A 21,811-nucleotide genomic window follows, 5' to 3' on the forward strand; every position below is an offset into this window, starting at 1 on the left:
CCCCTAAAATCTTTTTGGAGATGACTCATCCTTTCACGAGCCATAGAAAATTGTTAGTAACCCCATGCCCATCCATAAATTCACAACCTCTGCACCTCCACTAATATCCTTGATATGAGATATATTAAGTATTCTGTTGGAAAAATTTATTTACCAATAATGTTTTCTCATTCCATAGTTCATCAGTGAAAACTAAGTCACACACCATAAGAAGAAAAATAGGGAAAGCATAGAAACGACACAAGCAAATTTATACTGGTTCACCCAACTATGGGCTACGTCCAGTCTTCCGCGGCAACGGGTCTACTAATGATTGGGATAAATACAACGGGTCTCACAGACGCTCTACAAAACTCTATCTAGATGCCCCATTAATGGTCACCTAGCTTTTAAGTACTACGACAATAATTACTTAAGAATACAGAATGAAAAACCTCATGGGTTGTCGACAATGCTCTACAAGCCAACGTTCTTCTTTTCTTCTCTGCCAAATAACACCACCGCCGTCGCTTCCAATTTTGTGCACCAACACAAAATAGCTGCCGCTCTGATTTTTGTGCCTCAACACCTCACGGCTCTGATGTGGTTTTCACCGACCAAACCTAAATTTATGAATAACTTAATAGTTGGGCTTTGTGTTTTTTTTTTCTTTCGGGCCCAACAACTAGCACCTTTAACTTTTTTTTTTTCATTCATTCATTTTTTCTTCCCCATTGTTTTGTCTTCAATCCCAACAATTTCTCACTTGGAGACAAAACAACAATCTCGTCTCCCACTGCAACAACAGTGTTCCTCATGACTCAGTTTTGACTGCACCAATAGATTCTAAATGATCAACATCCTCATGGCACCAACCAAGACTCAACTTCCACTGCACTGACAGTTTCTAACTTCTTCTTAGTACCAACCAAGGCTTCATCTGTGATTGCCCTGAGACTGAGCAATCCTATATAGTATTGTCTCCCAAACATAAGAGACACAACCACGTGCTCCCACTCAAACAAAGTGGTCCTTGACGCTTCCTTCTTCACTCGCACCTAATGACTCTTGAAGGAAAGTTTTTTCACTAATGATTTGGCACTCCCACCCAAGTCCGGTGCCACCCTAGAGACACCACCACCGACCTCAGCACCAACTGTAGACTTTCTTAATGCAAACTTTAACCTACGCGACTTCATCAGCTCGCTAATTCGTCTGACAACTGGAGCTCGAAACTGACAGTTTGTTGAATACCTCACTTAGTTGTTCCCTTTTCCCTTTCCTCTACTTCCCAACTGTTGTACTTGAACTGATGGCAGATTCTCCTGATATGTTCCTACTGTTAATGCTGCTAGTTCTTTCAAGTCTCCCTCTGAACTATCTGCAGTCTGGTGAATAATCTGTCTCGCTAATCCTCTAACAACACCAAACCTCAACAGATACATGGAAGCTTTTATGTGGCCAACAAACACTACCTCGGATCCCCTCATGAGTTTCCATTTGTTCTCTACAAACTCACTTATGTAGCCTTCGTCATTCAGTTTCCTCGCCGATATCAAATTCATCCTAAAATTGGTTACATACCTCACATCATACAATATTAACTTGGTCCCACTGTCAGTCCTCATATGCACCTCCCTAGTTCCTCTGACCTTGGAGAATCTCTCATTCCTTGTTCTCATTCCTTGTTCTCACCATCTCACCATGACGCGGAATCTTACAGCTCTGATACCACTTGTTGGGAAAATTTACTTACCAATAATATTTTCCCCTTCCACAGTTCATTAGTGAAAACTAAGTCACACAAGCAAATTTATACTGGTTCACCCAATTATGGGCTACGTCCAATCTTTCGCGACAATGAGTTTTACTATGATATTGGGATAAATACAATAGGTATCACAGACGCTCTAATGGTCACTTAGCTTCTAAGCACTACGACAATAATTATTTAGAAATACAGAAAAAAAAAACCTCTCACTAACCTCACGAGAACAGGTTGTCGATAATGCTTTACAAACCAAAGTTCTTCTTTTCTTCTCTGTCAAATAACACCACTGCCGCCACTCCCACTTTTGTGCACTAACACAAAATAGTCGCCACTCTGATTTTTGTGCCTCAACATCTCCTCCATGTGGTTTTCACCTGCCAAACCTAAATTTATGAATAACTTAATAGTTGGGCCTTGTGTTCTTTTTTTCTTTTAGGTCCAACAACTAGTAGCAGCCTTAACCCGTTTTTCAATTTTTTTTTACTCCCCATTGTTTTGTCTTCAATCCCAACAACATCAATTATACTTTATATTCAGTACATAAACTAACTAATATATCAAATATAAAGAATACTAGTGATATATTTCTTGTTACGTACATTAGGTTATATTAATAATATACCTGAAATCAAGTTATAATGTTGGCTATTTACAAATAAAAATTTGATTTAAAATTTTTTTCTATATTCGAAAAACCAAAAAACTATTGTTATATTGTCAAATATGACAAATATTCTTACGCCTCATCATAAATACCCAACAATATTTCTTTAAAGTAGCAATATAATGTATGTACAAGGCAAGCCAAATGACTTTAAATATTTTATTTATTCAATAATGGAATTATACAAACGAGGAAGAATCTACACATTTTCTTCGGAAACTATACGAACTATGCTCATATTGACTATATAAAAGAAACTTATTGGATAATGGTATCAAAAAATTTAATAAAAACTCATGTGCATAAAGTATATTTTAAATGACTAAAGAAATTCGTTGAACTCACCCCATATTCATTCCCATGGTGCATCGCCACATTCCGATTCAGGGCAATTTTCTTTGGCAATATCATTAATTTGAACTCCAGTATCGTAAATGATTCCAGCTTTCCAGTTAGCAGGAAGAACAGATTTTATCCACACTGGCTTTCCATCGTACCCTGAAGTTACCACCATTTTCATCTGCAATGCTCCTTTGGGCACTCTTCTAGTATCCCAAACAGCTCCAAAATTTCTACTTAAGTTTACCCAATCATTTGAACCGACCTACAATATCAAAAACGAAGAATTGGTCGTTATATTTCAACTCTTTTTAGAAAAGTACTTGGCTGTCTTCACCCCACTAAAAAATTGACAACTTATTATTTCTTTTTAAAAAATATTCATTTAACGAATGTCATCATTGGTAAGAGCCAAATATTTTCCCTTTTTTTATACAAAACTTATAACTTGGCGTGAGATTTTAGCATACTCCAGCTACATTAACAGCTACTATTTCTGTCCGGCCACCTTGATACAAAAATTTGATGGCTAAATAGTTTGGGTTAGAGCTTGTTTCTTCCACTCGCACAGCTAAACTTTTGTCTTTGTGTACACAAGGTACCCTACAACAACATAGAAACGGTTAAGGATCCCGTTTATAATAGACATGAACTGCTCCACCCTTGCCAATTAGTTTTGAGATAGAATACTATAAATACCGATGAAATCCACTGAAATAAATGATTTTGATTAGTTTATATAACAAAAATAGGGTCCACTACCTTTTGTATTCTACATCAACGATTCCAGAAGTCATAAGTTCTTGTTCCTTTCGCTGTAAAGCCATTGCAGAGAAAGCTTTTGTACTGAGGACAAAATCCGTTCTCTTATCGAAGTTTTGATCTGTCAAAACTATTTTGGTCCCTGCTGTATTGCACAAGTTTTTGCTCTTACATCTTACCTACAAAATTAAATACACTACTATTACACTTAGTAACTTAATCAAAATATATAAAAAATATTAAGCATCTCGCATGAAAGATAAAAAACCTAACAAGAGTTTATAATAGACATAAACTATCAATTGATTTTGAGATAAAATCTCATAATTATTGATATGACATCAGAGTCTAAAAAGCTCAAACAAGTCTTTGGTCTAAAAATGATATCCGGTCAAGATCGATGAACCAAAAAAGAACCATGATCTTCAAGGGTATGTTACGGATCTCAAATTGAAGATAAGAGACCTAACCAGAATTTACAATAGACATCTATTATTCTTCTTATGGTTAATTAGTTTTAAGATGAAAGCCTATGAATATTAATTAAAAAAATGTCTCGAAAAAGGACAGAAAAAGAAAATATATACTCGATAGCAGGCACCACAGCCAGCTCCTTGTTTGTAGAGATTAGGCCCAGCAGCGGCAGAGTAGCCATTGGAAAATTCAAATGTCAAGTTGCCATAACCACATGCTCCTCCGTCTGTATCAAATTTAACCGTACCAAATAAATTAACCAACGTTACAATGCAATTTCATTTGAAATTATTATAAAACATTTTATGACAAAAAATCATGTGTATATATCTTGACAATCTCGATCAAACAATTACTCCAAAATTCAAAGCTGTTACCTGAAGTAGGTGCATCGTTATGAGTAGCCTTGGATTGATGAATACAACGGTCACAAGCAGCAGCAAAAGAGACGAGAAAGAGAAACAAGAAGCTGAGAAACCAAGCCATTTTGTAAAGAAATTTGGTACCTACAACAAGAAGAAGGAGAAGAAAGATGATGCTTGTCTAGTTGCTTCCAATATTAAAAATATAGTGGGATGATTAGGAACTATATAATTAGAAAGAAAAATGGAGCGCAGAAGAGAAAGTAGGATCGGAGGAAGAAATTGAGTGGCTGTGGAGGACAAAGAAATTGGTGGCCAGAGAGAAAAGAGGAGGAGAAAGATAAAGAAAAATTTGTGGGAAGAAGTGAGAATGCAAGAGAGAACAAGTAATTTGGGAGAGAGGTAGAAGGTTACGTAGAATTCGGAGAGTCGGGATAGAAGGAGAAGGAAAGTGAGAAAGATTTAGGTCAAGAGACTTGAGTGTTGTTACCTAGGTTCTAGGGCTGTGCCCTCTTGTGTCGAGTTAGGTATAATATATATATATACTTTTTTTTTTAAGATATTAGAACCATTTCAAATATTATTGGAAAAATCATTTTTTCAATTATTTCAAATTTCAAACTTCATTAGTATAACAACTATCGACTAGTACTCGAACACAAGCTATCAAACATGATCTAATTAGGTTTTTCTCCTTCGAGCAAGTTATAGTCTAATCAATACGTAATAAAGGAAAAATAAGTAAACATAAATGAGCACCAAAGATCATATAATGGTTCACCCCAAATTTGAGGCTATGTCCAGTTTCTACACTACGTAGGTTTCAGTACTATGATGCACTATGATAGGAATAATTATATACAATAAGCCTCGCAACTCTCTAACTCGCTCTCTAGATGCCATAATAATGATCACCTAGCTTCTGAAGGCTAGATCGGTAGGTAATTAGGAATACAAGCTAGAATGAAACAACCAGTACACAATACTAATGAGAACGACTCGAGAACTCGACCTCTTCATCTCTGCCAATACACTGCCACCACTTCTTTAATTTTGTGTCACACTTGAACCTAAAACAAAAATTAAGGTTTTAAAGAAATTGGTGGGTTTCTTTAAAACGTTATTAATATAACATAAACACTTTAATATTTAACATTTTAAAAAAATAAATTTCATATATAAAATGTTTTTATTTTTTTATTTAAAATTTTAAAGAGAAAAAAACAAGAAATAGTTAAAACATGTTTTGGTTTCGTTTTTCAATAAAAAATGAAAGAAAAAAAATAGTTATCATACATATTTTTGTTTTTTTCAAATTGAAAAAGACGAAAAAAAAAGTAAAAGTATTACCAAATAAATCCTTAATTAGTCATATATTGATAATTGCTTTTTTATAAGTCAGTAAGTTCAAATCTTAATTTCATTATTTTAAGGGTAACCCTCTAAAATAATAAATACAAAAAGGTCAACGTGAAGTCAAACTCAACTTGTTAAAATATATATGTTCGACTCAAAGGTTATGTGTTTGAATTCTTACCTCACATGTTGTAAAAAAAAAAAAAGTGAGAGAGTACGGAAAGCTAAGATCGATGTTATTAAATTTGTAAAATATATTAGAAAATCTTAAAAAATATAGCCAAAACGAGCAAACCTCTATTCAAGAGGTTGTGAGTTCAAATCCTCCCCCAACATGTTAAAGAAGTGAAGAATTTTTCGTGGCGTAGCTGAACAATTAGCTAGACAATTATAACATTTTCAAATTTTTTTTGTACTACGCCAAAAATTATCACCATGCTCATGTTACCCCTGTAAACAAAACTTATTAGACAACGCTTATTGTGCATCAGTTCATTTCCATTCTTCATCCCCACACTCTGATGTAGAGCAACCCTCTTTAGCAATATCATCAATTTGAAGTTTAGTATCGTAAATGACTCCCTTTTTCCAATCAGCAGGAAGCACATCCTTTGCCCAAACCCATTTTCCATCATATCCTGAAGTTGCCCTCATTCTCATCTGCAATGCTCCTTTGGGTGCTCTTTTGGTTTCCCAAGTAGCTCCAGAGTTTCTACTCAAGTACACCCAATCGGATGAACCAACCTACAATTAATACCAAAAATGATCGATGAGTTTGATTTGTTTCAACTTTTTGATTCAATAACTGATCATAACTTTGGGTGAGATTTTAGCATACTTGAGCTATGTCAACAGCTACTATTTCTGTTTGGCCACCTTGGTACAAAAATTTGAAGGCTATATAGCTTGGGTAATAACTTGATTCTTCAACTCGAACAGAAATTTTTGTTTTTGTATACACAAGGTATCCTGCAACATAGATCAAAACCCACCAAAATAAAATGACTTTGATTAGCTTTTCATTATTAATATTCGTAGAGTTTCGTCTCAAAACTAATTGGTAATAAGAATAGTAGTCCACTTATATTATAAACTCTTATTTAGATTCCTTATCTTTTCAACGTAGGATCTTTGACATGAACCTCAAGATGGTGTCTCTTTTGAGTTCACCAATCTTGACAAACCAAATGCTCATTTGAGTTTTTTAGATTCTGATACCATATCAAAATTTGTCTTTTTTTTTTTTGGAAGATATCACTTCATTGATGTATGTGAGGATCAGAGGAGACGGCTTAAAATAAAAGTTCTCCCGTTGAGAAAAATGATTGAAGGATCATAATTACAAAAAAGAGTAGATTTTGATGACCAAAGAGAGAAGCAAAAACGAGTGTGAGATCCTTAACAAGCCCCTCAACATTGTGGCTCTTTTGATTCATTGATATTGATCGGATCCTACTTTTGGACTGGATACTTGTTTGAGGATTTTGAACTCTGATATCATATAAAGGTTTCATCTCAAAACCAATTTAAGAGGAGAGAAATAACTCATATCTATTATAAACTTCCTTCGTGGTATCCTTAACATTCATATATATATATATATTGGTCATGGTCAAGTTATAATGAACAAAACTAGCTAGGGTTTACCTTTTGTATTCTACATCAACGATTCCAGAACTCAAAAGTTCTTGTTCCTTGTCCTTTAAAGCCATTGCAGAGAGAGCTTTTTTACTAAGGACAAAATCTGTTCTCTCATCGTAGTTTTGGCTTACCAAAACTATTCTAGTCCCTGCTGTATTGCACAACATTTTGCTCTTACATCTTACCTACAAAATCAAATACAATTACCCTCAATAGCCAAATATAAAAACAAAACTTCTGAAAAGAAGAAAATTAAAAAGAGGGAGAGAAAAAGAAATATATATATTATACCTGATAGCAGGCACCACAACCAGCCCCTTGTTTGTAGAGAGCAGGCGCAACAGCGGCAAAGTTGCCATTACTAAATTCCAACGCCAACTTGTCATAACCACATGCTCCTCTATCCGTGTCTAATCAATCATACCAAATAAATCAACTAATAATTTCATTTCATTTGAAATTATTACAAACTCGTACCCAAGTATCTCTATCGTAGTATAATATTATCTGCCTTGGGCAGCATATCACTCATGATCGACATTGGTTTCACATAAAATACCTCATACCAATGGAGATAATTGTCCTTATTTAGATACCATAGTTACTTCCTATAAATGCAGACAGCAAATCAATGCCAAATGAGCAACAAACATACACCAACTAGACCGTTACTAAACTCATAATTCTAGCCACCTTTGGGGCATTTGTATTAATTGGTAAATCCTTTTATTTATGGCATTTGTATCTTTCATAATTTAGGCCATAAAGGGATTATTACCGTTGATTTATCTTACCTTTCTTTATCCTAAAATCAAGTTCTAATTGTTGTCAATTACCTCCTTAATTGACAGCCACCCCTGCCGTCAAATCCTTTCCTAAATTGACAGTAGGTATAGGTGATATTGGTGTATAAGATTTATATAGTTTGTCTTTGAAAAACATGTATGAGAATTATTTCAATTGAATCAAGGTTGAATTTGTTTTATGGTATCAGAGCGCCTATCTGCTAGAGAAATTCAACCTCAATTCATCTAAATTCTTTTCAGGGCAAAAACAGAAACTGCTCTCAATATACAATCTTTCCACCAATGCACCAGTCTTATCTCAATTAAGCTTAATTCTGGAAACTACTTATTATCGAGATCACAAGTTCTTCCTCTAATCAGGAGCATGGGAATAGAACACCATTTGACAAGTGAAGAAGCACCAGATTATGAAACGGAAGACAAGGATGGAACCACAAGTATCAATTCTCTGCATACAGTATGGGCTAACAATGATGGCCTTCTCACCTCATGGTTGTTGGGGATCATATCTGAAGAAATTCTGAGCATGATTGAAGGTACTGAAACGTCATATCAGGTATGGAAATCTCTAGAAGATCAACTCCTTACAATGACCAAAGAAAGTGAAATTCACATAAGTGAAAATCTTCTTACTTTGAAGAAGGGTTCTCTAACTTTATATGAATACTTGAAGAAATTCAAGGGATTATGTGATAAACTTGCTGCAATCAAAAAGCCCTTGGATGATCTCACAAAAGTATTTCATTTAGCTAGAGGAATAGGAACTAAATATCAAGGTTTTCGAACAGCAATGTTGTCAAAGCCCCCATATCCTACTTTTAATCAGTTTATCTTGGCTCTCAAAGCACATGATCAAATGCTATCTGTTGAAGTTGAAAAAGAAAAATTCTCCCAAATCAATCACAATCATGCTTACTATAGTCAAAGAGGGAGAAGTAGAGTTCGAGGAAGACAATTTTCTTCTAGAGGAAGGGGTTTCCTTCAAAACAGACAACAAAACTTCCACAATTCCAACTCTGCTCAACAGACCTTTCATAAGGAGATCACTCATTCTGCTCCAACAAAATAATTTCCTACCAAATCTAAAGACCAGGTAACATGTCAAATTTGTGGAAAAACAAATCATGTGGCTATTGACTGTTGGAATAGGTTTGACCACTCGTATCAATCCGAAGATATACCAAAAGCGCTTGCAGCTATGAGTCTTTTTGAGTATGGAGACCCCACAGTCTACACTGATTCTGGAGCCACAGCACACATCACCAATAACACTGGTAAGATGACTAGTATAAAAAGTTACAATGGTAGAGATAAAGTATATGTAGGCAATGGAGAAGGACTAAAAATTACTCACATAGGCAAGAGCACAATAAACTCAGGAAACAATAAACTCCTTTTAAATGATGTACTAGTAGTTCTTGACATAAAAAAGAACTTGTTATCTGTTAGTAAACTGACCTCGGATAATGATTGCTCTATTGAATTTTTTGCTGACCATTTTATTGTGAAGAACAAACAGGGATTGATCATGGCCAAAGGAGTTAGATGAGATGGACTCTATGCTTTAAAGGAACAAGAAGTTGCTGTCAACAAGGATTTTACTGCTTTCTTTGCTTCTAATAAATGCTCTTCATCTATTTGGCACAAACGCTTAGGCCATCTAAATGAACGAGCCTTAAAATTTTTAGCTGATAAACATCTTATTGATATTTCTAGCTGGAGAAAAGCTGAAAATATTTGTACTAGCTGTCAAATGGGAAAAAGTTGTAAGCTTCCCTTTTATCCAAGCTCGACCTTAAGTAAATTCCCCTTAGAAAAGGTTCATTGCGACTTATGGGGTCCTGCTCCTATCAACTCCAGTCAAAATTTTAAATATTATGTTTGCTTTATTGATGACTTCTCTAGATTTACATGGCTCTATCCTTTAAGAAGGAAATTTGACTTTTTTCAATGCTTTATCAAGTTTCAAAAGGAGGTAGAAAATCAACTTGATAGAAGGATAAAAGTTTTTCAAAGTGATGGGGGTGGAGAGTTTACATCTCTTGCTTTTAAAACTCACTTAGAACAACATGGGATTCATCACCAATTTTCATGCCCACACACACCTCAGCAAAATGGTGTTGCTGAAAGAAAACATAGGCATATTGTAGAAACCGGTCGAACACTTCTTTTCCAATCAAATGTTCCTATGAGATATTGGGTTGATGCATTTTTTACTGCTGTTTTCTTGATAAACTGTATGCCTTCTACTACTCTAAAGATGAAATCTCCTTTTTTACAACTTTTTAAAAGAGAGCCCAATTACAATTGTCTAAAAGTATTCGGGTGTAAGTGTTTTCCGTACTTAAGAAGTTATTGCTCAAATAAGTTCTCAAAAAGAACTTATCCATGTGTTTTTATTGGATATAGTCCTATTCACAAAGGTTATAGATGTCTTGATCCTCAAAATCATAGAGTCTACATTTCAAGACATGTAATCTTTGATGAAGAAGTTTTTCCTTATCAAAAACACACACATACCATTCATGATATAACACCTACTCTTGAAGTCACTGAGTTTACAGGTTTTGAAGAATGGATCAAAGATCATGCTTCCAAAAACCAGAACATCAAGTATGATCAGCAAGCAAATTTTGAGGAAGGACATAGCACCAACAGTGAACAACTATCCATTGCTCCAAAACAACAATTGGTCACTTTTGAGGAAGATCAACTTGATGGAGAACAACTTTGAGGAAGGACAAATAAATCCTTCAAAATGCACTAGTAATATGCTAGAGAGTGATCCATGTACAGGTTTAATTGATGCAGATACAAACCAAGAATTTCATGCTCATGCAGAACATAATGTCTATCACATTCCAACAAATGAGCTCTCAATCCCTCAAACTTCTCTAATTTATTTGATATTAGTGAGCAACTTTATGTAGACTTACCTATATGTTCTGTAGGTACTCATTCTTCCTCTGAAGCTACTACAACGACAAACCAAAATACTTATCACATGATAACCAGAAGCAAGCTTAAAAGCCATCCCAATTTTGACCAAACTGCACCAGGAGTGATTCACTCAAACCAACATCTTTCCTTCCTAACCTCTACCTCAATCAGTGAACCAAAATTCATGCCCATGCAGAACATAATGTCTATCACATTCCAACAAATGAGCTCTCTAATCCCTCAAACTTCTCTAATTTATTTGATATTAGTGAGCAACTTTATGTAGACTTACCTATATGTTCTGTAGGTACTCATTCTTCCTCTGAAGCTACTACAACGACAAACCAAAATACTTATCACATGATAACCAGAAGCAAGCTTAAAAGCCATCCCAATTTTGACCAAACTGCACCAGGAGTGATTCACTCAAACCAACATCTTTCCTTCCTAACCTCTACCTCAATCAGTGAACCGAAATCCTACAAAGTTGCTCTTAAGATTCCTCATTGGTACAAAGCTATGAAAGAAGAGATGGATGCTCTCCATAAAAACCATACTTGGGATCTTGTTCCTCATCCTCCAAAAATAAATATTGTAGGATCGAAATGGGTGTTTAAAACCAAACTCAAGAAAGATGGATCAATAGATAGATATAAGGCTAGATTAGTAGCTCAAGGTTACTCTCAAATAGAAGGGATTGACTATGCAGAAACCTTTAGCCTCGTTGTCAAACCAGCAACAATTCGTTTAGTTCTTAGCATTGCTGTCACATCCAACTGGCCCCTACGTCAACTACTAGATGTCAAAAATGCCTTCCTCCATGGGATTCTCAAAGAACAAGTCTACATGGCTCAACCTCCAGGTTGAGGAAATCCTCACCTTCCAAATCATGTTTGCAAACTAAATAAATCTATCTATAGCTTGAAACAAGCTCCTCGTGCTTGGTTTGAGAGGCTTTCAAATTACCTTATGAAACTTGGATTTAGTTGTTGTCATTCAGATCCTTCTCTCTTCATATTTAGGCATAACAACATCATAATTTTCATGCTTATTTATGTTGATGACATAATTTTGACTGGGAACCAACCTACTGAGCTTCAAAATCTTATCTCCACTCTTGGTAGCGAATTTGCCTTAAAAGATGTAGGAACACTTCGTTACTTGGCATTGAAGTTCTTCATACTCCTCAAGGTCTCTTCTTATGTCAAAGCAAATATGCTAAAGACATACTAATCAAAAATCACATGCTTGAAGCATCTCAAATTGGCACTCCTATGGCTGTATCTACCTCTGACTATCCTTCTGATAATGACCAAACTGATGCTACAAACTATCGAAGCATAGTTGGATCACTGCAATATTTGACTCTCACTCGTCCAGATCTTACACAAGCTGTTAACCGTGTTTGTCAGCAGCTCCAACATCCCACTGAGAAAGACTTAAGGGCTGTAAAACGCATTCTTCGTTATATAAATGGAACTTTAAATTATGGAATTCCAATTCTTAAACATAGTAATCTAATCTCTATGTTTTTTGTGATGCAGATTGCGCCGGATGTTCCACAACAAGGCGCAATACTACTGGCTTTTGTATCTTCCTTGGATCCAATTGCATCTCTTGGTCCTCCAAGAAACAACCTACAGTAGCTAGATCAAGTGCGGAAGCTAAATATCGAGCCATGGCTAGTGCTACAGCTGAACTCACATGGATAACATTCTTACTTCGCGACTTGGGTATCCCTCTCTATCGAACACCACAACTATTTTGTGACAATATGAGTGCGCTCCATTTGTCTGTAAACCCAGTGTTCCATGCTAGAACCAAGCACATTGAACTTGACTATCACTTTGTCAGAGAAAAAGTGGCTAATGACTCCCTAGTCACTCAATTTGTTCCTTCTGGCAAACAATTGGCAGACATTCTTACAAAACCATTGACTAAAGCGTCTTTTCGGCATTTTCGACACAAACTTGGAGTTCAAGCTGCACCACACTCTAGTTTGAGGAAGGATATAAATGCAGACAGCAAATCAATGCCAAATGAGCAACAAACATACACCAACTAGACGGTTACTAAACTCATAATTCTAGCCACCTTTGGAGCATTTGTATTAATTGGTAAATCCTTTTATTTATGGCATTTGTATCTTTCATAATTTAGGCCATAAAGGGATTATTACCATTGGTTTATCTTACCTTTCTTTATCCTAAAATCAAGTTCTAATTGTTGTCAATTACCTCCTTAATTGACAGCCACCCCTGCCGTCAAATCCTTTCCTAAATTGACAGCAGGTATAGGTGATATTGGTGTATAAGATTTATATAGTTTTTGTCTTTGAAAAACATGTATGAGAATTATTTCAATTGAATCAAGGTTGAATTTGTTTTACTTCCTTTCCGATCAAAGTTGATAGGTGTTACCTGAGGGAAATGAATTATGGTCGGAAGAATGAGTAGCTTTGGATTGATGAATACAAAGATAACAAGCAGTAGCAGAAGAGACGAGAAAGAAAAAGAAGAAGCTGAGAAACCAAGCCATTTTGTAAAGAAATTGGTACCTACAAGAAGAAGAAAGAAGATGGTTATATATTAGGCCATCCATTGATGCAAAAGAATTGGTAATGTATTGGCGCATGAGACGGCAAAGTTAGTGGTGGAGGAACAAGACGTGAATGAATGGCCCGAGTTTTTGCCTTCTCTATCATTCTTTTTTTTTTTTTTTTTTTTGGGTAACTAGCTTCTTCATCAGTTAGTAGCTAGGGTTATAATTTATAAGTGTAATTTTTCTTTAGTTTTTTGTTGTCTCACTGTAAAAAAAGAAAAATAATAATAGTAAATAAATCTTAAAGGCTATATAATCGCCTAGGTGTGCCAAAATTTACTTGGTAATTTTTACGTGTGCGTGGGATTTGGATTACCAACTTGGATAAGAATTGAAAAATATGGGATGATTTATTGTAGTAAAAGGTTAAAGGAACGATTTGGATTTGATTTAAGGTTATTAATTATTATTATTTGGCTTAATTAAAAAAAATAAAAATAAACTTGAACTTTTCCCTGTTGTTTCAATATTACCTTTTAATCAATGTTTTAAAAATACTTATTTTGATTCTCAATGAAAAGTTAAATGGCAAAGTAATACCTTCTTCCAAATTTCTCATTCAAAATTATAGAAAGAAAGAGGGGCCCAACCAGGATCGAACCAATGACCTCTTGATCTGCAGTCAAATGCTCTACCACTGAGCTATGGACCCTTATTAATATAAACTTCAAAATATTAGCTAATTCTCCTCCAAATGAATTTTGCAAATGTTTATGAAAAGTTAATATTGGTATTGAAACTTTTGAAATGAGCATAAGGCTACATTTTAAAAAAATGGCAAAGTTGAAGGATTTTTTTTTAATTTAGATTTTTTTAATTTACAATTCAATAATGGTAGCAATGGACTGTTGAACCATTAACTTTTTAGATTAGTAATATTTATTTTATGAATTGAGCTATGTTCAAATTGATTCTCTAACAAAGTCAATATAGACCATTTTCATTTTGGGTTTACTATAGGTATACTAAAACTATATTTTAAAATTTTGGTTTACAAATTAAATTTGGGAAGAAAAAGAAAGGAAAATCTAAAAGAAATGAATTCCATTAGTAGAAACATTTTTTTTAAAATAGAAATTAATTCCATAGCTCTGTTCATTCAAATTAGATTAAAAAAAATATCAATAGAAATGAATTCCCAGAAGTAGAAACATTTTTTTATGGGTGAAATGTCAAAGTTGTGTTCAAGTTTGCTTGATTATATATATCTTTTTAACTCTTCTAGAATAGCTTTTAATTCATAAGAAATATATTTTTTTAAGGTTTTGTTTAGTAACGTTGTCATTTTGTAATCAATTATAAATTTTGTGTTAAAATTTTACAAATGGAAAAGATTTACCACTTTTCAAAAAGATATACAAAAAAAAAAATTTGTATTAAAATTTTACTAATAGAAAATATTTGCCCCTTTTTAAAAAGACTAGCCAGCAACACGAACATTGATTGTACGTGAAACTTATCATTTTATTACTATTATGAAGAAATTTTGTCATTTAAATACAAATATCTCACTCAATTACTCTAATTTAAGTTCTCTTCGTAAATAATATCTCTCAAAGTTTATGAAAATATATATATATATATGTATATCTCAATTTTTACAAATTCTCTCTATTTTTAAATACTAATTTGAGATAGATTGGGTTTGGCTTAATAAGTTACATCCCAAAATAATAAAAATACAACTTTAATTAAAAATAAATAAAATAATTATTATTTTTGGTGAAAAAAATCACAATTAAAAGAATTCTCTTTGCGCTCTTGACTTTTATGTATCGATTAGCATAGTCGATGAACCAACATATATTGTTCTTAATTAACTACTTATTTTCTGGATTATGATCATGGTATTACATTTTAATGTTGAGTTTGTTTAATACCGAGTCGAGTTGATTCATTTGAAAACGAAAGGCAATAGTGAGAGGAAGGTGAAACCCTAAAAAAATATTCTCTACGCTTCAGTCGAAATGAAATTAATAGCGATAAACATTGATTTTTTTCATAATGTTGTAAAAATAATTTCGGACATTGTATATGCATAACTCAAGGCATCACTTTTTAAAAATAAATAAATTAAGCCAACATTAGCTTATCTCAATGGTAATTGACACCAGTTTTGACAAGAGGTCATGAGTTTGAATCCCCCACCTCCATTTGTACTAAAAAAAAATTAGAAGCATCCATGTTATCCAACCACAAGAATGATTAGATTATGCCTTATCACGATTTGATCCACCGTCGTTTCAACTCAAGGCACTCTCCAATTTCTCCTGAATAATGATGAATTTCGAGAAAGCCAACGGCTACTATCAACTTCAATTCAATTTTAACTCTTCTATATCTTCGCTATCAATTCTGCCCTTGATTGCCCTTACGCAAGCTATCGTTTCCAAAGCAGGAGAATAAACGCCAAAGAGACCATTTTTCAATCAAATTTGTTCAACCGTCTCTTGATTTTTTGTTGCCAAGAGAAAAGTGAGGATAACTATTTATACATGGAGGGTAATTAAAGAGGATGATGAAAGGATTGGGAGAGGGTGAGGTGAGTATCTCTCTCTCCTCCAAATTGAAACAGAACACTTATGGGAGATAATGGGGGAAGTTGAATATAGAGTTTGACTGTTTTTGGGAACTTAATGGGCTTATGCCTATTAAAAAATAAAAAGAAAAAACCTTGTTGTCCTCGAGATAATAGTGAAAAGGATTAAAATAAAAGGGCAAAGTTGGGATAAAAAGTTTCTCCTAATAACCACCTTATATATAGTATAGATATACAAAAAAACACGATTTGAAAGGACAATAATTAAAATAATAAAAGTGGACCAAAATAAGTACGAATATTTAAGTGAAAAAAACTTTTATTATTTATTTAATAATAGATCAATATTACATTGAAATTCAACAGCTTCTTCATTTATTTTATATCCATGGTGCATCACCACATTCCCATGGAGGGCAAAACTCTTGGGCAACATCCTTAATTTGGATTCCCATGTCATAAATCAGTTCACTTTTCCAATCAGCAGGAATCACATTATTTGCCATTATCCACTTCTCTTTAAATCCTGAAGTTATGATCTTCATCCATAGCTGCAATGCCCCTTCTGGCACTGCGCTAGTCTCCCAAATAGCCCCATATTTCCTCTTTAGATAGCTCCAATTTGAAGAACCAACCTACAAAGATTCAATATAGTCAAATCAAAATATTGCGCACTCGGGTTTCATGAATTTCACTTTTCCCGACACTACAATTCATCATTGTGATAGGAGACCTAGCAAAGATTTATAATATACATTTGGTTTTGAAATGAAACCCTATGAATATTTATATGGTATCAAATCCCAAAAAATTCAAATGAAGATTCGATCTTTGGGTTACCTGAACTATCTTAACAGCTAATATTTCTGTCTGGCCACCTTGATACAAGAACTTGATGGCAAAGTAGTATGGTGCTTGGCTCCAATTTTGTATTAAGATTGTCAAGTTCTTATTTTTGTACTCACATGGTATCCTGCATCACTAAAACTAGTTTACTTTTTGAAGCCACTATATGAAGAAAACTTTCTTACTATAAAATATTGAGAAATTAGTCCCACCTCTTATATTCTACGTCCACAGTTCCAAGATTCAAAAGCTTTTGGATTTTGCCCTTTCCAGCCATTGAAGAGAAAGCTTTCTTACTGAGAACAAAATCTGTTCTGTTATCATGATTTTGATCCGTTAAAACTAGCTTTGTTCCTGCTTTTGTGCACAATCTTCTATCCTTGCACCTTATCTACAAAATTAACAATTTTTAAAGAAAAAATTCAGATCAAATTAGTTAGATACGAGGATAATTTGAAGCTATATATATACTTTATAGCAGGCACCACAAGCAGCTCCTTGTCTGTAAATAGAAGGCACAGCTGCTGCAAAGTAGTCTTTGGAAATCTCTGACGCCCAAGAACCATACCTACATGCCCCCCATCCATCTGCACACACCATTACTTTTTTGAGGAATTTAAATCATAGTGGTGAGCAAAGAGATTTTAAAAACCAATCCGTTCATGACAGAACCGATGTTGGTCGGTTCCTTGGTCTGTCAGTTCAGTTGTCGATTCTCATTTTTCAAAGCTGATAAGTCGGTAGGTGGTCATGTACTCCCAAATTCCGACCAACCGACCGACAATAATATACCTATTAAATATATATAATATTTTTTAGTGTTTTTAGATAAAAAAAATAATGAAAAACATTATATACAAGAGAAATGGAATAGAAATGATGAAAAAGAAGGGAATAAATTAAAAAACAAAATTGAAAAAAAAATAGCATTGTCGATTTTCCGACAAACCAACCGACCCAACCGACAGCCGGGCCGGTTCGATTGGCGCTAATTCTTGCAGGTAAGCTGTCAGTTTCGGTATTAGGATAGGTCAAAACCCGACTCCAACCGAACGATGTTCAGCACTGTTAAATCATATAGGTGTTGAAGAAGAAGTTTAAAAACAAAACAAAAAGTCCAATACAATACAAAATTTGAATATTTACTTGAAGTGGGTGAATCGCCAGAATAATAAGTAGTGGTAGCTTGATGAATACAGCGATCACAAGCATTAGCAGAAGAGGCGAGAAGTAAAAAGAGAAAGCTGAGAAGCCAAGCCATTGTGTGCTTGTGCGTTTAGTTGTGGGAAAAGAACTAAGATGGATGATGCTTTTTATAGGGGTTTCAAAGTTGAAAAAAGAGTGGATAAAACCTCAGCTTCTCCTAGGACTAAAGAGACAAATCGGAGAAAAGTTGTGCTGTGGGTAATTTTATTTTCCAAGCTGACTTTTGGAAATATGTTTTAGTATTATTAGGATTTGAATGCCTAGTTTGGATGAACAAGAAAACTATGGCTTATTGATTAAATAACAAGACTTGATTTAATAAGTTAGTTTATTCTTTTTATTGATCCTTCATTTCGTAGATGAGTCAGCGGTTGAAAAGTTGGTTCAACGATATCTATCATTGATGGTGTAAAGGGTCTGTAGATGCTCATCGAGCTCATCATTTCCCCAATCTTCCCTATAAACTCCTTGCTCTGCCAAGATTTTAACACTTAATTTTTTTCATATCATTTAAAAAATCTTTGTTGGTAGAATTTTGCCAAGATAGTAGTTCTTAAAGAAATATGTAACAATAAGCGAGTTTATTCTTTTTATTTTTGAGATTCCAATGAGTTAATTCTTTTTATTGATCTATTTATACTATCTTCTTTCCTTATTAGTTCTTTTCAGAACCATTTTTTAAAGAGACAATTGCAACTATGGCAAAATAATTTAGTAAAATAAGAAAAATAGTAACCACATTTGGTTTTTTCAAACATATTTTTTTCAACAAAAAACGGAGGTTTGATTTAAAAATTACAACTTTACCCTAGATATACATCTATAATATATTTGCAATATATCTAACTACTGATATATGTCTCTAATATACCAATGATATAATAATGATGTACAATTAACTTACTGCTCATAAAAATATGATATCCACTAAACTTCTAACATGGCTTACCACTGATACACGTATGATAACCATTGATTTACCAAGTCGATACAACATTTATATATCTGTGATATATACTTGATATGTGCCTAATTTACCATTGATATACCACTGATATAACTATGATATATACTGGTATAACTTCTTATATGTGATTATATATGATTTACCACTAATAACACTGATATATATTTGATATATATTTAATATGCTTCTAATTACCACTTATATATCTCTTATATAACAATGATATCTACTAATATAACTATGATACATGTGTGTTGATATAATACTATTATATCCATTATTTTTTCATATGAAGAGATAATGGTGCACAAAAAAAATTGAAATATAAAATTATTGTATAAAAGGTTTATGTGGATCATGTACGTCATAAAAAAAAGTTAAAAATTTGATATACTTTATAAATTTAAACGGCTGATATCTCTTATATTTAGTATCTAATTAATTAATATAGAATAAATGGTAGTGATATAGTAATCAACATTTTTAATAATATTAGTATATCAATCAACAAATTGCAATAGTAAACTAGAATTTATAGCAGTTGATATACTACTGAAAATTAAACATTTGTTATACTTTATATTTAATATATCTGTTGCAAATATGTTTAGTATATCATAAACTAGAGGTATATCAATTATATATATTAGAGGTATAATACATATATCCAATAATGTATATCATTGGTATATCTGATAATGTATATCATGAGTATATCTGAAGTATATCAGAGATACATTCGGATGTATATCAGATATAGATTAGATGTATATCATATACAAATATACATTAGATATATATCAAATATAGATATACATTGGATGTATATCAGATATCGTAAGGGTAAAATCAGAATACTCAAAAATCCGAAAAAAATTCAAATATTTTGTTATATTTGAAATTTTGAAAAGTTAGTGACATTTTTTAAAATGCATAATTTTTTTTTTCTGCTCCCCACAACAATTACCTTGTTTTAAAGGTTGGGGCCAAAAATGTATTTTACCTTTTTTTTTTTTTGAATAAACAAGTTTGTGAAAAGCTAGAAACATATACCAATTACTGTTAAATTAAGTTCATGTTAGCGAATTAATTTATTTATTGAAAACAAAATGATTATTATAATCCTCGTTCTACTTGATAATTTGGCATATTTGATTTAGGAAAAAAACAATAAGTTACTTTTAATCCTTGAATAATTTGTTAAATAGAATTCAGCAATTATAAGAATGGTTCAACTTTTGAAATTTTACTATTTGTCATAATTTCCTTTTAAAAATCGTGCCAGCTGCAGTAGCTATCTGTTTTTGACAACAGATTCTTTTAACCTGGAAATCATAATATTTTTATTTTATGGGGTCAACTTTTTAAATTATGAATTTTGTAGGAAAATCAGGGGGCAGTATTCGTTGGTCAAAACTTAGTGGCCACTCAATCCTACGGCTGACACACGGTTACCATATTTCTTTGACTCGATTCTTTGATATTAGACCATTGGATATGTTATCCAAGATTTTACTGACTCTCTCCTATTCACCTAAATATGTTAAATAAATAAATAAGTAAAAACTTAAATCTAACAAGTTTTTAAATGCATTTTACCATGAACATAAAAATATATTATAGTAATTTTCTATTGGTTTTAAAATAAGAAAAAAAAATTTATTTGGTAAGAAATTTGGGTACACTACTTATCTATTAAATAAAATATAAATAAATTAATAAAAATATGTCAAATCATGAAGTGATTAGGAATTTTTGTTAACTCACACCTTTTGATTAGAGATAGTTAACTATTATGAGGTGCACGAAGGCCATTAGAAAAATTTATCAACTTGAACTCAAATGTCTTACCACTCTGCCACACCTTAAATGTAAACATTGTACTCTTTTATAAAAACAAAAGTTTTAATTTATTTTTTAAACTAAAAAAAAACCTACAAATTTTGTTAAATTAAAAAAAATTATGTATTTTGAAATTAAAAAGATTTTTTCAAGAAAATCTTTTATTTTTAATTAAAAAAACAATTTTACTTAAAACAAATTGTTAAGATCTTCTTAAAATGATACTCCTCGTTTAAAAAAAAATTCATTCTCCTACCAACTTATACAAATGTTACAAGATAAGATTTTATTTTAAAATAAACCCCTATAAAACAATTTTCTTTAAATCCTCTATTTTTTTAAATCCCTGCAGCTGAAATTCTCTTTCTAAAAATAAATAAAAAAAATAAGAAAACAAAATTAAGAATTTTGAATGGAAATTTTAAAGAATCCAATTTAATTTTAAACAAGATTTAGTTTATAAAAACTCTTATTATTTTTTTTAACTTACAAAACTTTATTATTTTTTTTAACTTACAAAACTTTAATGCAAAATCTTTTATTTAAATGAAATTAACTTTTTGTTTACTTTATTTAAAAATTATTTTATTTTAATTTAAGAAAAATTATCTACATTATTTTTTAAAACTTATTTTAAAAAGTTTATTTTCTTTAAAAGGAAAATTTTTATGTAGGGATATACTGTGCAAAGATTTTTACCACGAATGTGTTCGTCG

The 21,811-nt window shown here is 32.7% G+C and overlaps 2 protein-coding genes, 1 non-coding gene and 1 pseudogene across 6 annotated transcripts; all 4 read right to left on the reverse strand.

Annotated features, from left to right (window-relative positions):
- Window positions 1-249: 249 nt before the first annotated feature.
- LOC111007560 (expansin-like A2) lies at window positions 250-4,859 on the reverse strand. 3 transcript variants are annotated; one of them, XM_022279965.2, is made up of 7 exons: window positions 4,842-4,859; window positions 4,367-4,495; window positions 4,103-4,215; window positions 3,516-3,694; window positions 3,224-3,356; window positions 2,760-3,018; window positions 250-2,124 (listed from the first exon to the last, which is right to left on the reverse strand). In XM_022279965.2, exons 2-6 carry the CDS (start codon window positions 4,473-4,475, stop codon window positions 2,767-2,769), a joined length of 786 nt encoding a protein of 261 aa, XP_022135657.1. In that variant the 5' UTR covers window positions 4,476-4,495; window positions 4,842-4,859; the 3' UTR covers window positions 250-2,124; window positions 2,760-2,766. The 3 variants fall into 3 exon arrangements, with proteins under 3 accessions (XP_022135657.1, XP_022135656.1, XP_022135655.1); XM_022279964.2 differs by having other exon boundaries at window positions 4,766-4,848; XM_022279963.2 differs by lacking the exon at window positions 4,842-4,859 and having other exon boundaries at window positions 250-2,133; window positions 4,367-4,835.
- A 1,072-nt stretch (window positions 4,860-5,931) lies between these two features.
- Window positions 5,932-13,714, reverse strand: LOC111007561 (expansin-like A3; annotated as a pseudogene). Its single transcript, XR_015790109.1, has 5 exons — window positions 13,515-13,714; window positions 7,640-7,758; window positions 7,355-7,533; window positions 6,546-6,676; window positions 5,932-6,451 (listed from the first exon to the last, which is right to left on the reverse strand). The product of XR_015790109.1 is annotated as an expansin-like A3 (transcript).
- Window positions 13,715-14,275: 561 nt separating this feature from the next.
- TRNAC-GCA (transfer RNA cysteine (anticodon GCA)) lies at window positions 14,276-14,347 on the reverse strand. The gene has a single exon. It is a non-coding gene; the product is annotated as a tRNA-Cys (tRNA).
- Window positions 14,348-16,600: 2,253 nt separating this feature from the next.
- Window positions 16,601-18,367, reverse strand: LOC111007753 (expansin-like A2). Its single transcript, XM_022280223.2, has 5 exons — window positions 18,227-18,367; window positions 17,552-17,667; window positions 17,293-17,471; window positions 17,075-17,207; window positions 16,601-16,869 (listed from the first exon to the last, which is right to left on the reverse strand). Exons 1-5 carry the CDS (start codon window positions 18,339-18,341, stop codon window positions 16,615-16,617), a joined length of 798 nt encoding a protein of 265 aa, XP_022135915.1. The 5' UTR covers window positions 18,342-18,367; the 3' UTR covers window positions 16,601-16,614.
- Between the last annotated feature and the right edge of the window lie 3,444 nt (window positions 18,368-21,811).

The sequence above is a fragment of the Momordica charantia genome (genome assembly GCF_013281855.1).
Source record: "Momordica charantia cultivar OHB3-1 chromosome 4 unlocalized genomic scaffold, Mcharantia_2.0 BLBB01000004.1, whole genome shotgun sequence".
NCBI lineage: Eukaryota > Viridiplantae > Streptophyta > Magnoliopsida > Cucurbitales > Cucurbitaceae > Momordica > Momordica charantia.

Coding starts and splice junctions, on each gene's coding strand:
- LOC111007560 (XM_022279965.2), bottom strand. CDS start 4,475: ATGGCTTGGTTTCTCAGCTTCTTGTTTCTCTTTCTCGTCTCTTTTGCT. Junction 4,216..4,366: donor TAACGATGCACCTACTTCAG/GTAACAGCTTTG, acceptor AATTTGATACAG/ACGGAGGAGCATGTGGTTAT. Junction 3,019..3,223: donor TAGCTGTTAATGTAGCTGGA/GTATGCTAAAAT, acceptor TTGATATTGTAG/GTCGGTTCAAATGATTGGGT.
- LOC111007753 (XM_022280223.2), bottom strand. CDS start 18,341: ATGGCTTGGCTTCTCAGCTTTCTCTTTTTACTTCTCGCCTCTTCTGCT. Junction 17,472..17,551: donor CTTGTGGTGCCTGCTATAAA/GTATATATATAG, acceptor TTAATTTTGTAG/ATAAGGTGCAAGGATAGAAG. Junction 16,870..17,074: donor TAGCTGTTAAGATAGTTCAG/GTAACCCAAAGA, acceptor GAATCTTTGTAG/GTTGGTTCTTCAAATTGGAG.